This window comes from Nyctereutes procyonoides, unplaced genomic scaffold (assembly GCF_905146905.1).
Source record: "Nyctereutes procyonoides isolate TBG_1078 unplaced genomic scaffold, NYPRO_anot_genome, whole genome shotgun sequence".
Taxonomy (NCBI): domain Eukaryota; kingdom Metazoa; phylum Chordata; class Mammalia; order Carnivora; family Canidae; genus Nyctereutes; species Nyctereutes procyonoides.
Window position 1 is genome coordinate 30,866,891 of NW_026575052.1, and position 20,351 is coordinate 30,887,241.

The 20,351-nt window shown below is 36.0% G+C and overlaps 1 protein-coding gene across 2 annotated transcripts in view; it reads right to left on the reverse strand.

Annotated features, from left to right (window-relative positions):
• Positions 1-20,351, reverse strand: part of BDP1 (B double prime 1, subunit of RNA polymerase III transcription initiation factor IIIB) — an 89,147-nt gene that overhangs the window by 56,247 nt on the left and 12,549 nt on the right. For both annotated transcript variants that reach the window (XM_055331841.1, XM_055331843.1), the window contains exons 8-13: positions 13,378-13,432; positions 9,950-10,093; positions 7,027-7,308; positions 4,832-4,979; positions 1,373-1,531; positions 506-665 (exon numbers count right to left, since the gene is read on the reverse strand). In XM_055331841.1, the coding sequence (XP_055187816.1) occupies positions 506-665; positions 1,373-1,531; positions 4,832-4,979; positions 7,027-7,308; positions 9,950-10,093; positions 13,378-13,432 (948 nt within the window). The remainder of the gene's footprint in view (positions 1-505; positions 666-1,372; positions 1,532-4,831; positions 4,980-7,026; positions 7,309-9,949; positions 10,094-13,377; positions 13,433-20,351) is intronic.

Consider the following 20,351-nt stretch of genomic DNA (forward strand, 5'->3'; position numbering starts at 1 on the left):
CATTAGAAAAATGCTTAGGTAAATCAGTAATGTGTTAATCTGATACAGCTATTAAAAGATTAAGCCCAAGAAAATGTTAATTAAGTAGTTTCAGAGAAAGAAGTTTTAAATATTTTGTATGTTATGATTTAAAACTACAAAAATGTTTACATACATAAAAAGAAAGACAAAGTTTATGAAGGATAAAGGACGTCTGTGTTTGGGGAAATGATTGTGGATATAATTTTATGTAAAACTGGTTAAAAATATTTTTAATACAAAGTTTATATAAATAAATGAGAGAGATCTGTTGCTAATGAGTATAATTGAAATGATTTGTCCTAGGTTCTTAAATGCATCAACAGGAAATAATTAAGACACATTTAATATTCATATTTAAGTTCTTGTATCTTTGTTCTAGTATCAGTTACACTATCATGTACTTATTATAAGTTACACAATTTTACTCCCAACTAGGGAAATTTTTTGTGATTTTATTTTCCATAAAGTGTTTTTTAGTCCGTACCTTTTCATTTGACGTTTCTGCATGTAACGTCTTGGTTTCTGCATCTGTTTTATCTTGTGAAAGAACAGTTTTCTTCCCAACTGCCCTTGATAAATTGGGTTTAGGTCTCTGTAGTTGTCTTCTTCCTACCAGTTTAACATTTCTGGACTGATCAGTTTCCCTAAAAAACGATTATTATTTATCATTATTTAAAATGAACATTATGTAATAAATTGCACTAATATGCAGATATTATCCAACAAAATTCTCAAAATAATTCTTTAAAAACCCACTCAAAAGTAGAAAAGAAGTCCCTTAAGCTTACTTACAATAAGGATAGCAAAGACAACTGAAAGAGCCAAGAGAGGTAACTAATTTATTCTATCAGATGTTAAAAACAAGTTATTCAGCATCAATATTTTTTAAGATTTTACTTAGGGGCACCTGGGTGGCTCATTTGGTTAAGTATCTGCCTTCAGCTCAGGTCATGATCCCAAGGTTCTTCTCCCTCTCTCACTCCCCCTACTTGAGCACTATCTCTCTGTCAAATACATAAATAAAATCTTAAAAAAATTTTTTTTAATTTATTGAGAGACAGCACGCACACACATAAGCAGGGGGAGCTGCAGGCAGATTATTTTAGAATTTCAGTGTAAGTCACCACTATGCATAAAATTCCTATCATGATTATACATTTGATATGAAAGAAAATTTTCTGTAATCAAATATAAAGTGATAAGCCTTTATGTCACATTCAGACCACGGTACAACTATACATTAAATGGTGTACCATCCCTTTCTAATCCCTAAAGAAAACATTATCATTTCTTAAGAAATCATTACAATTTTGCAAATAAATTTTAAAATCCTACCATGTAAAATACTTACAGTGATTTATTTTTTAGGTCAACACTGCTTTCTTCTGTACAATTACTTTCAGCATTATCCACTTCACACAGTGCACTAATTACAGCTTCTGATGAAGGCAAATCTGAAGGGCTTGATTCTGAAGCTTCAGTTGCTGATGACACAGCATCTTGTTGACCACTAAGCAGATGAAAACATCAGGAAGAATAGAATCCTTAGTAATACATGTTTTATTACTACTTAAAATACTTTTCTAATATATAAAACTACTTTGGAAAATGATATTTCATATTTTGGAATTATCAATATAAATATTTTGGCTTTTCTATGATCCATCTTGTACCATGTTATTAAAAACTGTACCTTCAGGAGTACCTGAGTGGCTTGGTCTGTTAGGCATCCAACTCTTGATTTAGGCTCAGATCATATCTCAAGATCATGAGATCGAGCCCTGAGTCAGGCTCCAGAATGAGCATGGAGCCTGCTGACAATACTTTACTAAAGGGAACAACCTGAGGGTTGCTAGAGGGGAGGTGGACTGGGAATGGGGTAATAGGGTGATGGGCAGGACTCCCTCCCCCCTCATTTTTTCTATTGTCTTTTCCCAACTAATCAGTAAGAGCTCTTTAAGTATTATTTTTTGATTAGATATTACCCATAAACATCCCAAATAGTAGCTTGTCTTTCACTTTCTCTACAAAAACTTTTACCAAATATATGAGTTTACTGCAATCAAACTTGTCAATTTTACCTTTTAAAGTTTTGCTTTTTATATCTTAAGAAATCCTTGACATCAGAAAGATACTTCCCAACACCTTCTCTAAAAGTTTTAAAGATTTGCCTTTTACGTGTAGCCTTTAATCAATCAGAAATTTAGCATGCAGGGGGAAATAAGGATCTAACATTATTTAGCATTACTTAATATTAGATAGATCTAACATCTAATGAATAGTTCACTCAATCTTCATTCACTAATTTCTACTGCTATCTTTGCTATGTACAGATTCCTACATTTTATTCCCTAGGTTTTATATTCAGTTTTCCTGAGTCAATTTGTCCCTGGGCCAGTAATACACTGCTATAATTACTCTAGCTTTTTTTTTTTTTGTTTTTTTTCTTTTAAAAAATATATATATGTTTTTACTCTAGCTTTAGAGTATTAATGTATTTCCTCCTCAGAAATATTGTTTTTCAAATTGTATTTACTACTCATGACCCTTTGCTCTTGTGTGATTAATAATTTTAGAATCAGCTCTTTGTTTTATAAAACCAGTCAGGGGGATCCCCGGGTGGCGCAGCGGTTTGGCGCTTGCCTTTGGCCCAGGGCGCGATCCTGGAGACCCGGGATCGAATCCCACGTAGGGCTCCCGGTGCATGGAGCCTGCTTCTCCCTCTGCCTGTGTCTCTGCCTCTCTCTCTCTCTCTCACTGTGTGACTATCATAAATAAATTTAAAAAAAAATTAAAAAAAAAAAAAAAAACCAGTCAGGATATTAGTCACTACAGGGTTGTTTTTCCCCTAAAGAAAGGCATATATCTTTTGCATGTAGTTTATGAAATTAGTTGTATCTCTGAAGTCATAATTTAGATGTCCATCACTTAGCAAATTAAAGACCCAAGGTCCATGGCTCAGCTTCAAAGAAACTATTAATCTTCCAAACTGATGAAAAAACTAGCACAAAGAGACAAGTGGGACAATATCAAACTAAACAGCTTCAGCACAGCAAAGGAAATAATCAACGAAATCAAAAGACAACCTATGGAATGGGAGAAAATATTTGTAAACTATCTGACACAAGCTTAATATCTAAAATATAAAAGGAATGCTATAATTCAATTAAAATAACCTAATTAAAAATATGAAAAGGAAATGAAGAGACATTTCTCCAAACACAACACACAAACAGCCAATAAGTATATGTAAATATCCTCAATATCACTAATTAAGGAAATGCAAATCAAAACTATAATGAAGGGGCACCTGGGTGGCTCAGTGGTTGAGCACCTGCGTTTGGCTCAGGGCGTGATCCTGGTGTCCTGGGATCGAGTCCCACATCAGGATCTCGGCAGCAGAGAGCTTGCTTCTCCCTCTGCCTGTGTCTCTGCCTCTCTCACTCTGTGTCTCATAAATAAATAAATAAAATAAAAATATATACATAGCAAAAACCACAATGAAGTATCACCTCACACAGGTCTGAATAACCGTTTTCAAAACACAAAGAAAATAGAAAATAACAAGTATTGGTGAGGACATGGAAAACTGATATCTGGGACACCTGGGTGGCTTAGCAGTTGAGCGTCTGCCTTTGGCTCAGGGTGTAATCCCAGAGTTCCAGGATCGAGTCCCACATCGGGCTTCCTGCATGGAGCCTGCTTCTCTATGCCTCTGCCTCTCATGAATAAATAAATAAAATCTTAAAAAAAAAAAAAAAACTGGTATCTCTGTGCACTGCTGATGGGAAGGTAAAACAGCATAGCCACTGTGACAAACAGCAGGGAGGCTCCTCAAAAAATTAAAAATAGAGGGATGCCTGGTTGGCTCAGTCGGTAGAGCATGTGGCTCTCAATCTTGGGGTTGTGAGTATGAGCCCCACGATGGGGGTTGAGATTACCTTAAAAAGGTAATAAAATATCAAAAAATTAAAAACAGAACTATATGATTCATCAATCCCTCTTCTGGGTATTTATCTATAAGAAATGGAAATAAGACCTCAAATAGCTATCTGCATTCCAATGTTTATTAGAGTAATATTTAAAAGAGCTGAGAGATGGAAACAATCTAAATGTTCATGGACAGATGAAAGAATAAAGAAAATGTGATATATGAACACGATGTGATACATGCACACGATTATTTTAGCCATAAAAAAGAAGAAAACATCATCATATGCTGCAACACAGGTGAAACCTGAAAACATTATGCTAAGTGAAATAAGCTAGTCAGAGGCACCAGCATGGCTCAGCTGGTTAAGCATCCCACTTCTGATTTCAGCTTAGGTCATAATCTCAGGGTCATAAGATCAAGCCCTGTGTCGGGCTCTGTGCTGAGAGTGGAGCCTGCTTGGGATTTTCTCTTCCTCTCTCTCCACCTCTAACTTGCCCCACCCTTGTCCTCGCTCTCAAGGAAAGGAAAGGAAAGGAAAGGAAAGGAAAGGAAAGGAAAGGAAAGGAAAGGAAAGGAAAGGAAAAGGAAACCCATGCAAACACTAACAACCATAAGACAACAGCTGTAGCAAAGTAAGCACGAAAACAAACAGCAATATCAAATAACACACACGAATGATAAAAGGGTGATTTCATCAAGATACAACAATCTTAGATATGTAGGTACCTAACAGGAGCTTCAAAAGACATGAAAAAAAAAAAAACAAATTGAGCAGAAAAGAGTAACAGGCAAATTCATAATTAGAGTTGGAGACTTCACACTCCCCTCTCAGTAACAGAAGATGTAAACGAAGCCAGTAAAGGTATAGAAAAATACCTTGATAAAAGCATAGGGTCAGTTCTGTTCTCAGCCTTTTCAATGGAGGATAAATCCACAATGTCATCAATGTTTTGTATGCAAGGAAGTTTCTGTTCCTTATTGCCTTCATCTTCATTTATCTCAGGCCTTAAAGACTGACCTTTATCTACAAATACAAAATGCATGTTATTCTAAAAAATGAAAACATCTACCTTTTAAAGCATAAATGAGGTTATATAAAATGGTCTTTTCCCCTACAAATTATTCATCTATTCCACATTTAGTTCCTATATGCAAGGCAGAGATTTTAATTTTAGAACATTTATGAAAAGTTAATCAACATAGAACTGTGTAAGTTGTAACTGTGTTTTGAGAATCAGCCCAAATTCCCTTGGTAGTCTGCAGCATTTTCCTTTCATCTTGCTTAAATTTTAAATGGTTAAATTGACTTCTATATAGATGGTTAAGGCAGGTACAGGTGGACTTGCCTATTCTCCTTCTGAAGAATCGTAATTAATAACACAGGAAAAGCTATCATTTATTACTAAGTGATAAAAATTTTAAGTCCAACAAATGCATTATCTCATTTAATACTGAAAATAGACCTATTAAAAGGTGTTAAACCCGGGATCCCTGGGTGGCGCAGCGGTTTGGCGCCTGCCTTTGGCCCAGGGCGCGATCCTGAAGACCCCGGATCGAATCCCACGTCGGGCTCCCGGTGCATGGAGCCTGCTTCTCCCTCTGTCTGTGTCTCTGCCTCTCTCTCTCTCTCTCTCTGACTATCATAAATAAATAAAAATAAAAAAATAAATAAATAAATAAAAATAAAAGGTGTTAAACCCATCACAAAAAAAAAAAAAAAAAAAAACCATCACAGAGAAAAAGAACCTGAGTTCAAGATCTTAGCTGACTTATCCAAGGTCATAATTAGCAAATAAAAGAGCTGGAATCTAAACCAAGGTCTATTGATTTCCAAAATCCAACTTCCTAATTACTGAGCTTTTCTGCTTTTTATGTAATACCTTTAATAGAAAAAAACACAAAAAAGAGGGGCACCCGGGTGGCTCAGTGCTTGAGTGTCATCCTTTGCCTCAGGTCGTAATCTGGGATCAAGTCCCACATCAGGCTTCCTGCATGGAGCCTGCTTCACCTTCTGCCTATGCCTCTGCCTCTCTCTGTGTCTCATGAATAAAATATTTAAAAGTGAAGGAAGAGAAAGGAAGAAAGGAAGGAAGGAAGGAAGGAAAAGAAAGAAAGCTTATTCCAGTAGTTCTTTGAGAGAAATTAAAGAATTCATTGTGGACTCTGAGGTGCTCTGTAGAGGTAGAACATGAACACCTATGATTTATTAAGAGACACAAGCAATATACAGCTAACTATACACACTGTTATGATTCTAATCACTGCTTGGTTTTAACTAAAAAATAAATAAAAAATGTGGGGATCCCAGGCTCCATGTGGGGAGCCTGCTTCTCACTCTGCCTATGTCTCTGTCTCTCATGAATGAATAAATTAAAATCTTAAAAAAAAAAAAAATCAAGACCTAAGATCAAGACCTGAGCTGAAATCAAGAGGTGGATGCTTAACTAACTAAGCCACCTGGGCTCCAGAAACATATTTTAGGGAAAATCTCCCCAGTTTACTATGGTTTCCTTACCACTCGACAATAAACTTCTTTCCTTTAAACTAAAAACCAGGGATGCCTGGGTGGCTCAGCGGTTGAGCATCTGCCTTTGGCTCAGGGTGTGATCCTGGAGTCCCAGGATCGAGTCCCACATCGGGCTCCCTGCATGGAACCTGCTTCTCCCTCTGCCTGTGTCTCTGCCTCTTTCTTTCTCTCTGTGTCTCTCATGAATAAAGTCTTTTTAAAAAAATAAAAATAAGGGATCCCTGGGTGGCTCAGTGGTTTAGCGCCACCTTCAGCTCAGGGCCTGATTCTGGAGACCCCAGATTGAGTTCCATATCAGGTTCTCTGCATGGAGCCGGCTTTGCCCTCTGCCTGTGTCTCTGCCTCTCTCTGTGTATCTCATGAATAAATAAATAAAATCTTAAAAAATAAAAACAAAAGGATTTATTTAACACAGTAACATGAATATAAAATACAAAATTTAAGCGTTACTAGTTGCTACTACCCAGAAGTATTTAAATTACACATCATACTACAATACACATCTTCTTAATATAGGAACTATTAATATATTTAAAAAACTTACTGTTGCATTTTTCTCCTGTAGAATGACCTGATTGAACAGTGGGACTTTCTGAAAGATTTTTTACTTGTTTGCCAACTTCATCCTGATTCTCTCTTCTTCTTTTCTTTTGATTTAGGTCTGGTTCTAATGCAATCTGTTCTGAATCCTGTCCTGTTAAAGTCTGAGACTCTTGTTGTCCTTCAACTATCTGAGCATCCTTTTGAGATGGTTCTGGGTCTGAAATTTTGGTGCTCAGAGATACATCTGGATCATCATTTCGTCCTTCGCTGGCAACTTTTTTCACTTTGAAAATAAGAGATGTTGTTATAAACATAGAAATAATCTACAGAAAAATTCTTAAAGATGGAGAACATAAATACTCGAGGATATGTGGGCAAAAGTTTGAAGACAACCTAAAACAGCCAACTGGAAATGACTCAAGAACCTTTAATATACTTATGCTATAAAACTTCTTACAACAAATAATAATGAAGTATGCTTATAAGCAGTAATGTAAAAGATTTCAAAAACTATAGTTGCACAAAAAACTCAAGCCGCAGAAGAACATACACATAGTATGATACTATTTTTATTAAGCAAAAATAATTACATATCTCTAAGACACACATACACTTGAACAGAAGTGTTTACTCATAGTTATTCCTAGAAAATCTGGACAATTTTATTTGAGGGCAGGATACAATAGAGAATTCAACAAATTTATTTTCCACATCATTTATTTTTCAAAGAATAATCTTTCTAACAAATATTTTTAAACCATTTCTAGTGCCCTTTTTATGAAGGGATATTAACAGTTAACTGTATCAAAAGATGAAAACAATAAATTTTTAAAAATCAAATAAGAAAGAGCACCATGGAGACATCAATCAAAAGCAAACTTAACATCACAACCACAGTCAACTAAGACATCTTCTCTAAAAATACCTAATTTAAAAAATAATAAAATTCAATGTCATTTATTTTTGCTCAAAAGAAAAAAAAAAGCCATAACAAGATTTTAAAACTGAAAAGGTAACACTGGATTCTCTATCAGAGTAATAAACAGTAATTTTGAAATTATGAGACTTACAATAATATATCTCAAAATTCTCACATTAAGATACAATGAGTTACGTATGCTATCACCTGTAATAGGATGATGTTAATATATCTATTTTAATATATCTATCTCCCATTGCCAAATATAGTAAGTCAAAGAAACGTCTAAAGAATGAAATAATTTTGTAGTTACCAATACTATTTTTTAAATGATACAGACATCAAGCTCCAGAAAAAAGAAATGCTGGATTACTCTGTGCAGAAGAGAGTTAATGTAGCAGACCTCACTGCTATCCCTTCAAAGACCTGCTTAAAAGGTTGGCCTTTGGGCTGTGCCTAGAAAGGTGAGGTCAGGAGAATTCACAAAAGTGGTTCACTGTGCCTAAAATGTTCATACTGGGCAGCCCCGGTGGCTCAGCGGTTTAGCGCCACCTTCGGTCCAGGGTATGATCCCGGAGACCCGGGATCCAGTCCCGCATCAGGCTCCCTGCAAGGAGCCTGCTTCTCCCTCTGCTTGTGTCTCTGCCTCTCTCTTTCTGTGTCTCTATGAATAAATTAATATAATCTTTAAAAAATAAAATGTTCGTACCAACAATGTGGTTTATGCCAAACAATTATTTTTGTCTTGCAAGTTCCAAATTCCTGTATGTACGAGGCAGAGACGGTGTCTACATGACCAGTGTCCAATAAAAATCTTAGAAATTGAGTTTCTTTTTTTTTTTTTAAAGATTTTACTTATTTATTTATTCATGAGACACAGAGAGAGAGAGAGATGGAGAGGCAGAGACACAGGCAGAGGGAGAAGCAGGCTCCATGCAGGGAGCCCAACGTGGGACTCGATCCCGCGTCCCAGGATCACGCCCTGAGCTGAAGGTGGCGCTAAACCGCTGAGCCACCAGGCTGCCCGGATATTGAGTTTCTAACAAGCTTTGCTGATAGACAACTTGCTACATATCTCTTCATGACTTGCTGCTACACAAATGAAGCACATTCTGTGTGACTCTAGGGGAAAGGACTCTTATAAGCTTGCACCTAGATTCCCCTAGACTTTGAGCCACGTCTTTTCTCTCTGCTGATTTTATTCCATATCCTTTCACTGTAACAAATCTCAGCTGTTTGTATAACCATATGCTGGATCTTATGAGTCTACTAGCAAAAAATCAAACCTAGCAGTAGTCTTGCAGACCCCCCAGAGCAGGCACTTATGGCCCCAGGTTCAAGTCCTGCCTCTGCCACTACTAAAACTGTGAGACACAAGGAAAAAGGAACGCTATCTCCAGGGCTGTTTCCAAGTGACAACAAATGGAAAGGGTCGGGAATGCAGACTACCTAACATACAAAATTCCCTACAGTTCCATGATTCTTTAAAGCTCTAGAATATAACTACTGTCCTCTTAGATCACAATTCAAATAATTAAGAAATTATATGTCTAAAAATAGTAAAACCTACATATAAACAAGTTTCTACCTAGTACAGGTCAACATTAACCCTCAGATATAAATTGTACTCAAACAATACAATTCAGTCAAAAGCAGAAGTATCGGAGTTCCAGTTTTTAAATATTAGAATTTTGTACCAGGTTTTACAAAGGAAAATGACAGTAAGTAACCAAACACGACACCTCCAAATTCCAACGCTCTTTTATTAGCTATAACTACACTCTAGTTCAAGGAAGATGTCAAATAACCCCACTATGCCAATCATAAAATTTACAAAGAAGTACTATTTTGGGCCAGATAACCGAAAGCCAAGAAAAATCAATTCTTCCCTATTGGATGCCCTAATGATCTCAACTACCTGAACTACAAAGGAATGCTCAAGACTTGAGTGATAAGACTCTAATAAGTCTATTATTAAGTAACAACACACTTTCTTCTACTCTACCTTTTACATTTTTCCGTGGTTTAGAGGATTTCTTCTCCTTTACGCTCTGATTTTTAACAGATTTTTGTTTTCTTTTCTCTTCTTCGGCAAGAACTTTCTGAAGCAAATGAGCAAAAAAATCGAAGTCAAAAGGGCGCTTTTCCTCTGTTTAAAAAAAGAAAGAAAAAGAAACTTCAAGTTTTTATTTTTAAAGAAGAATTTAAGTATCATGATATGACATCAAAAGCAAATGGGCTTATGAGCAGGGGAATGGATAACCAACTCTAGTCACTATACTACAGTCAAACAAAGGAAAACTGAGCAATAAAGAGGAATAAGCTGGAGTAGTTTAAAAAAAAATTAAAAAGGGGGATCCCTGGGTGGCTCAGCGGTTCGGCAGCTGCCTTTGGCCCAGGGCGCGATCCTGGAGTCCCATGGAGCCTGCTTCTCCCTCTGCCTATGTCTCTGCCTCTCACTATCATAAATAATCTTTAAAAAAAAAATTAAAAAGGAACTACGTACTGATATAAGTGATATTGTAAGAGAATCTCAAAAATGCTAAAAGAAGTCAGATATAAAAGAGTACAAAAAAAATAAAAATAAAAAAATAAAAGAGTACATAGTGTACGATGCCATGAATAAGAAGTTCTAGTACAGGCTAAGCCAACTAACCTATGATGATTCAAATAAAAAAACGATGGTTGCCCTGCATCAGGATGGCTGTGGAAACTGACTAGAAAGGGATACAAGGGGCCTTTCTAGAGTGGTGAAAATGTTTCATACCCTTGTTTCAGGTGGTGGTTACACAGGTATACTCTTTGTCAAAGCTCAAAATATAAATTGCACTGTAAGTATATTATCAACCAACTTTAAGACAACTTAGATGACTAATTCCTCAAAAGCCTCTCCACCACCACATGTCCTCTGTTCATTACACCCCTTCCACTATTTACCCAAGTATAAGCAAACAAGGAAACAAATGAATTGCGATCAGGATCACATTTACTAAATACCTATCAACATCCATTACATAAGGAAGAGCCATGAATGGGGTGCCTTGCAGGCTCAGTCAGGAGACTGAGTCATGTGACTCTTGATCTCAAGGTCTTGAGTTCAAGGCCGTATTACGTGTGAAGCCTACTTTAAAAAAATTTAAAAAAAAAAAAAGGAGAAGGAGAGGAGGAGGAGAACAAGACGGAGGAGAGGAAGAGAGAGCCACGAATAAATCAGGAATCAAAACATTACAGGAGTCAAATCTTTGTCTAACATCTACAACTAAAATTACAATGAATGTAGAGAAAATTATGTTCTATACACATAAGCCCCAAGATTGGTTTAATTGCAAGATGGTTACAACATGGCCTCAAAAACATATACATATCATAAAAAAGTAAATTAGCCTCAAGAAACCAGCCCCAAACCTGGGATTCCTGAAGGCCCTGATTATTGTGGATTCAGCCTTTTTCTGTTCTGACCCTCCACAACAATGATTCTGAAAAATACAGCATTAAAATCATTCTCAGAGGATGGGGCACCTGGCTGTGACTCAGTCAGTAGAACATGCAGCTCTTAATCTTGGGGTTAGAGTTTAAGCCCCACGTTGGGACTAGAAATTGCTTAAATAAATAAACTTTTAAAAAATAAAATAATTTTCAAAGGAATTGAACATAGAAGTTACAAAAGAAAAAAAAATGGGGGACTTAATTTTTTTTTAATTTTCCACTACAAAGCACCCAAATCAGTGAATGTAGCTACAATAACGGTTTTAACAATGGCTCCACACCCCATAAAGCCTTTACAGATATATGGATTATTTTTTTCTTATAATGCACTGAACATAATACACAGTTTCAGGACCACCTCTCCAAAATGGAGAGGGGTGAGGACCAAAACAATTCTTCCAGGAGCCACTCCTGGAAGGGTGTCCCTGAGAATCCCGTACAACACTGGGTGTAGAGTCTAGTCATCTACCTTAGTGTCTACTCATAAAGTAAACACACATGCTATATAACATCAATCCTCAGTAGAAGTTTTGTTCTCAGATTAGCACTACAGCAAATGGACACGGAGTTCATTTATTTATCATGAAACATTGAGAACTGTCTTCCACACAAAGAATAGAAGTACTACTTTATTATTTTTTTAAATAAGTGTCAAGGGATCCCTGGGTGGCGCAGCAGTTTAGCGCCTGCCTTTGGCCCAGGGCGCGATCCTGGAGACCCGGGATCAAATCCCACGTCAGGCTCCCGGTGCATGGAGCCTGCTTCTCCCTCTGCCTGTGTCTCTGCCTCTCTCTCTCTGTGTGACTATCATAAAAAAAAAAAAAAAAAAAAAAAAAAAAAATTAAATAAGTGTCAAATCTTTTTTTTTTCTAAGTTTACTTTTTTAGTAATCTGTACAGCCAACATGGGGCTCTAATGCATGATCCCAAAATCAAGAATCACATGCTCTTCTGACTGAGCTAGCCAGGCATCCTTATAGGTACTATTTTAAACAATGCATTCAATTTTGTTTTGCTGTACAGATCCCTTGACGTTTTCCTCTGGACTCAAACAAAAAACAAAAAAAAAGTTAATTTTAATGAGGCTATTACTTAAAAGCTGAAAAATGTATAGCACTCTTTCAAATCATGTCAAAATTAAAATGCCATCTTTTCAGAGAAAACTTTCCTGACCACTCAATCTACACATCCACTCTTCACTCCCTCTTCTTCTTCTTAGAAATTACTCACTTTCTGCAGTTAACCATGCTTATTTTCTCCTCTCAGCTATCTAATTAGACAGCTCTAAAAACAGGTTTCTCAAATGCCCTGTTCACCGTTACATCCTCTGCCTAGAACATTAAGTAGCACACAGGAGGTGTTCAGTATTGTTAAGTTAATGAATGACCACTAGAAGGAATCATCTATAGTATAAGTTCTTCAGAAACAACTCCCTGAATACAGATCCCTCAAAAAAAAAAAAAAAATTAGAAATGGTGTCTTCAGGGACACATGGATGGCTCAGTCAGTTGAGCGTTCAACTCTTGATTTTGGCTCAGATAATGATCTCAGGGTTCTGGAAGGTAGCACTGGGTTAGACAGCTTGAGATTCTCTCTCTCCCTCACTCGTTGCCCCTCCCCCAGAGGAGCTCTCTCCATCTCTCTCTAAAATAAATAAATAAATCTTAAAAAAAAAAAAAAGAAATAGTTATCTTCAGTTCCTCTTTAACTTCTGGAACTCAGAACTCGGCTTACTTGGGCTTCTTGATGTTTTAGCTAATCCCTTGCCTATAGATCTGTTATCAGCTCCCAGACCTGCACTGCTGAAGAGAAAAATCTCCAGTCTCATTCTTCCTATGACAATAAAGAGACAAAACAAATCTAAAACACAATAAATCCAAAGATAAAAGATTGGTCATTTTTTAAGATCTCCAAGTGATAATGTTTCAAAAGAGGTCTTAATACTTACGAAAGGCTTTGTCTATTCTCCATCCATTTGTTTTCTCTTCACGTTTAAATTTATTCTGTTAATAAAAGAAGACAAAAGCCTATAGTAATTTCCTCCCATTAAAAAAGTGAAGATTACAGGGGTGCCTGGGTGGCTCAATGGTTAGGCATCTGACTCTTGATTTCTGCTCAGGTCATGATCTCAGGGTCATGAGACAGAGTCTCATATCAGGCTCTGCACTGGGCGTGAAGTCTGTTTGAGATTCTCTCTCACTCTCCCTCTGCCCCTCCTCACTCACACATGTTTTCTTTCTCTCTCTCTCTCTCTCAAAAAAAAATAAAAAATGGGACACCTGGGTGATTCAGTCAGTTAAGCATCTGCCTTCAGCTCAGGTAATGATGTCAGAGTCCTGGGATGGAGCGCTGGATCCGGCTCCATGCTCAGTAGGGAGCCTGCTTCTCCCTCTCCCTCCGCCACTCCCCCTACTTGTAATCTCTCTCTCAAATAAATAAGTAAATTTTTAAAAAGAAAAAAGATCTGAAGATCTTCAAAAAAAGCGGATTACATTTAAAAGTAAGTATTAAAACAAATTCTTATAATAACAAATGGTTCTCTTCTAAATAACGTCTTTGCCAATAGGCAAACAACTTAAACCTTCAGTGTTTTAATCATAGGGATGAAGATTTATACTGAACTCTTTGAACCGCCTTATAATCAACAGCATAAATCAGCAATGGAAGCTAGATTTATAGAAGATACAAAAAAATAAAGCCAACTAGCCTAGTAACAAATCAAACTGTCAATCAATTAAGCTAACTAATATTAGCACTTTAAAAACTAATATATTCTTCACATCAAGTTAAATATGTTATTATTCTAATGATTTTTATGGCATTGAGGAGAGACTGTAAAGAAGCAAAATAATTTTTTAGTAAGGCTAAGTTTATCTTTTGAGTCTTCTTTATATTAAGGCACATTTCTTGATTTTCTGAGAATAAACAATCACAGCATTCTAAGTTGCACTCCAGATTACTTTCATTAAGATGGAGATGGTTAGGGATCCCTGGGTGGCGGAGCGGTTTAGCGCCTGCCTTTAGCCCAGGGCGCGATCCTGGAGACCCGGGATCGAGTCCCACGTCGGGCTCCCGGTGCATGGAGCCTGCTTCTCCCTCTGCCTGTGTCTCTGCCTCTCTCTCTCTCTCTGTGACTATCATTAAAAAAAAAAAAAAAAAAAAAGATGGAGATGGTTAAAGTTTAAGGTTCAATCCATCCTGAAGTCATTATGAAGTGTGACAGTATACACTTGTGTTTGAGAATGTCTAATCATGCATACATATCCTGGAGAGAAGAATCACCAATTTCTCTCTTCCATAAATCAGTAGTCTAAAAAAGTTTATTGAAAATACAAAAATCAGGGATCCCTGGGTGGCGCAGCGGTTTGGCGCCTGCCTTTGGCCCAGGGCGCGATCCTGGAGACCCGGGATCGAATCCCGCGTCGGGCTCCCGGTGCATGGAGCCTGCTTCTCCCTCTGCCTGTGTCTCTGCCTCTCTCTCTCTCTCTCTCTCTCTGTATGACTATCGTAAATAAAAAAAATAAAATAAAATAAAATAAAATAATAAAATAAAAAAAATAAAATAAAATAAAATACAAAAATCAAACTTTATATCGGGAAAAAAGAGAAAATCACACAAAACAAAGTACTTCGTGGCCCCCTTCTTCCCCGAAAAGAACCCAACCCGTACTGTGACTTAAAAAAGAAATTCAATTTCTTGTCTTCCTTTACTGTTTATCATTCAAGGGCACATTTTTAATCTCTTTAGTTTAGCCTTGCCCATTCTTTAAACAACTTCACAGGATTTTAATATATTTTTATCTAATTGTTGCCCTTTTTTCCCAGTCTTTTCTTCATAAATCTTACTACCAAGTAACATACAACTTTTCAAAGATCATCATCTTTCTCCTACAAAGATATTATTCTTTAAACATCTCCTTGAAAAAAAAAAAAACTCCTTGAAAGTTACTTCCATAAATGACAGGCTATCATCACTAAATTAAATATCCTAGGAGAAATGTCAGTAAGCTTTAGGTATTATTCAATTTTAAAACAATATTGCAGCATATTTTACCTAAATGGGAATATAATTGATAACATTTTAAAACATTTTTAAAGAATGTATTATTATTCATTGAATTTATAGACAGAAACTCTTCCAGACTAAATTCCATGATTGTAAAATAAATCCCATTATATCCAACTCTAACACTGATAAAATAATTGGTTATAGGCTTACTCAACACATCCAGCCACACCAAAAATTACTTTACCACTGAACAAAATGAATGAATCAACTATTTCCAAACCCTGGACAATAGCAAGAGCAAAACTACAACCCCATATTTCTGGAGAGAATGGAAATACCTAAGATGTACCAACATTCACCCTGGCTCTCTGACTGGGCTAAATTTCCTAAACAGTGAAGAGGAAATAAAGGTCAAAGAGAGGAGAGCTCTCACTGAGCTAAGGAAGCAGAGAATCATTAGGAATTCTAGAAAGACTGCTATTTAAAAGGGGAGCCTCACAAGCCCAGGAGAAGTATCCCATGGGTCCTTATTCTACATCTGGGTTCCACATGCCACAGCATGTGGCCTAGTAGAGAACTCCAGGAATGAGAGCATAACACATGGAGGTAACAGAATTCTAGCCCACACAAATGGAAAGTTAACACCCAAACATTTACTTCAGATACCAGAAGAGCCACCTCTTAGAGATAAGGACCAGTCTTGGAGCAGCCTTTCTCAACCGGGGTTCTAGCCATGAGAATTAGACCCTAATCCCCTAAAGAATACACTATATGTAATGAGTCACCTTCTCTCCCATGCATCTAGAACAGTACTAATATGACAGTCCTTGGAGAACTTAGAAAAAAGTAATTCAAATTCTTTTTGATGGTTCAGATGAGAAACCCAGAATAAGGATCAATCTAGATTTGCCTTATTAAAGCCTAAAACCAAACCTTGACAGGAACAAGGAGAGCTGGGAAGACATTGGCTGCCTTTAAAATAAAATTTAACACTCCTTAAAGGAAAAAAACAAACATAATCCAGACATTATCAAATATATCATCCACAATGTCTAGTACTCAATTTACAAAACTCCATAACATGAGGAAAGACAGAAAAATGTGATACACGAGGAAAAAAAGGAGACTCAACAGAAATAGATCTCAACATGACATAAACATTGAAATTAGCCGACAAAAAAATTAAAGTACCTGTTATTAATGTGTTCAATGATTTAAAGGAAAATACAGAATGAACAGATAGGGAAATCTCAGCAGAAGAAAGGAAACTAAGAAAAATAACCAAGTGGAAATTACAGAAAAAAAAATAGAACATGAGAAACGAAGCATTCACTGAATATGCTTATCTGCAGATCAAAGAAAGTAGAAGATAGTCAACTTGTGAATACAGTAATGGAAACTAACCAAGTTAAATACAAAACATAACAAAAAAAAAATCTAACAGAGCTTTAATAGTACCCTGAAGTATATCTTATGTACACTAACACACGTAAGTGGGATCCCAGAGAGAGAGCAAAACAATGTATCACACACAGAGGAAGAATAACATAAATATGACCGATTCTTCATCAGAAACACTGGAAGTCAGTGGACAATGGAATGACAATTTTAAAACACTGAAAGGAAAAACTGTTAAATCACTTGGCTATCCAGCAAAATATCCTGCAAAAGTGAAGCTGAAATAGAGACCTCAGATAAATCAAAGTTGAGAGAATTTTTCAACAGCAGGTCTGCCTTTCAAACCTGTAAGACATTATAAGCATCAAAAAATGGTGGCTAAATACTAAACATGGCTATGTACTAAAACTAGTTTCCTTTTTCTACTCCATTTCCTTTAAAGATAAAAGACTTTAAAATAAGTTCGACATAAAACTGGGTTATGTAAAAAGTGAAATATACAATAGCACAAAGGCTGAAGGGTAAATGGAATATACTTTTAAGAGTTTATTACTTGTGGAATATGAAGTATAAAGAATGAAATTGTACAAAAGAAAAAATTAAATACAATTTATCTGAATAACCCAAAAGAAGGCAGCAAACAAGGAGTAAAAAACAGGATAAGAGGAAAATATTGAGATGGCAGACGTAAACCCAGTCATATCAATTATTACATTAAAGTAAATGAATTTTAAAGTAAATTACATGGAAATGTACAACAGACATCTCATGCTATTTTTAATCAAAGGTCAATGTAAGAATTCAATTAACATTTTTACATGCCAGAAATGCAACCTATAACAAAATTAAATTAAAAAGTAGAGCATCAGACTGGATAAATTACTGCAGCCACTGGAAAATAGTGTGGATATTCTTCAAAAAAATAAAACAAAATTATCATGATACAGCAATCTTACCTCTGTATCTTTACCTGAAAGAAACAAAATCATCTTCTTGAAAAGATATACTATCCCCCTGTTCACTGTAACATTATTTACAAAGCCAAGACAATCTAGTGTCCAGTGACAAATGAATAAAGAAAATATGGCATATAGGTGTGTGTATAGGAATATTAGTGGTAAAGAAATCCTGCCATTTGTAACATCGTGAATTGGCACTGAAAACGTTATGCCAAGTGAAATATATCAGAGAAGGACTTATGATGTATTATCAATTCGATAAAATATTAATAGCCAATGCACTCAAAGAACTTCAATATACATGAACTTCAATATATATTAAAAACTGATAAATAGGGTCACCTGGGTGGCTCAGTCAGTTAAGCATCTGCCTTTATTTAGCACAGGTCATGATCTCAGGGTTTTGGGATTGAGCCCTGCGTTGGGTCTCCCTGCTCAGCAGGAGAGCCTGCTTCTCCCTCGCCCTTTGCCCATCCCCGTCATTCGTGCTTGCTCACTCACTCTCAAATTTTTTTTAAGTCTTAAAAAAAAAAAACTGATAGATATAAACACAGAAACAGGCAAATCTGTAATTATGGCTGCAGATGTCAATTCTTCTCTCAGTTAACTGATAGAGAACTAGATAAAACATCCAACAACTAGAGGACACACTCATTTAAAGTGCACCAGGAATACTGACCAAGATAAGTATAAAAGATTTTAAAATAAATCTCAGAAAATGGAAATCTTACAGATCGTCTTATTTCATACTCACAATGGAATTAAGGTAGAAAACAGTAAGATATTTACCAATGTCCCAAATATTTGGAAATTAACACACTTCTAAATAACTGACATGTAAAGAAATCACAAGGAAGGGGCACCTGGGTGGCTCAGTGGTTGAGTGTCTGCCTTTGGCTCAGGTCGTGATCCTGGGATCCTGGGATCGAGTCCCGCATCAGGCTCCCCACAGGGAGCCTGCTTCTCCCTCTGCCTATGTCTCTGCCTCTCTCTGTGTCTCTCATGAATAAATAAATAAAATCTTAAAAAAAAAAAAAAGGAAAGAAATCACAAGGAAAACTAGAAAATACTTTTAACTTAATAAGGAAAAAAACCTCAAAATTTATGAAATGCAACAAAAGCAGTGCTCAGATAAAAATGTATACCTTTGAACGTCTAATGAGAAAAGAAAAAGGGATTAAAATCAATTTTCCAAATTTTCATCTTAAGAAGCAAGAAAAATAGAGAAAATTAAAGGCACAGTAAATAAAAGAAAGGAAATGTTAAAGAGTTAAAAAAAAATAAAAATACAAAAGCAACTAAAAACTTATAGTTAAAAGCCATTCATTAAAAATACTTTTGGAAGTCAAAATACCCTTAGCAAGAAAAAGGAAAAAGAGAGAGAAGGAAAATATCAATTATCAATCAAAGAGGAAAACATTAAAATTATTAGTAAACAGTATGAAAACTTCATGCCTATAAATTCAGCAGCTTAGCATCAAAACTGACACAAGAAACTGCAAATCTAAATATACCTATAGATATTAAAGAAATGGAATGTATAATCAAATTCTTCCTGCAAAGAAAATTATAGGCCCAGATGGTTTCACTGTTGAAGTCTATCAAACATTAAAGGAGAAATACCACTAATCTTAAATTTGTTCACATAAAAGAGGGAACATGTTCCAGTTCAATTTCTATCCCCGCAATAATCCAAAACATTTTAGACAAAGATATTAAAAAAAAAACTACAGGAATGCCTGGGTGGCTCAGTGGTTGAGCGTCTGCCTTCAGCTCAGGCCATGGTCCCAGGGTTGTGGGATCAAATCCCGCATCAGACTCCCCGTGACGAGCCTGCTTCCCCTTTGCCTATGTCTCTGCCTCTCTGTGTCTCAGGAGTAAACAGACAAAATGAAAAAAACAAAATTACAAGATATTTCTCATAAACAAATATGCAAAAAGCCCTCAGGAAAATACAATAAAATTAAACATACCAAAGGAATAATACAATTTTGGTTCAACATTTGAAAATCAATATAACTGACTAGTCCATTTTTACTTTTTACTCTTCTATACTTTTGCCCAAAGACCTGCTGGAACTGCACCAACCTTAGGAGAGGAATCTAAATAATTTGAGAAAAATAGTCTAGTAACCAATTTATCATTAATTACTCAGATCAGAAAGCTCCCTAGACAATCAATTTCTAGCCTTCACAGTTTAACATTTTGTTCTCTTTATAAAGATCAACATTAGGAAAAGAACATAAATAGTATAAACAATTCTCCATCTTTTGCAGAAACAGAATGACAATTACACTATACAATGGTCCACAGGTAAAGGATCCATGCCTAGTCTAGTTCAAGAAAAAATCTTTCATAGTATTCTTTTAATTAATGAAGCAAAAAACCCATGGTTGAATAAAGATCTCACCATAAATTAGAAATGCATTACAGCAACATAGTGTGCACTCCAAAAGAATAAAACAGAGAATGCTCATTCTTTCAGACATAATAAAGCACTAACTTGCATCATTGTTGTTAAGTGTCCCTGACTGTTCAAAAGTTAAGGCAGCATAG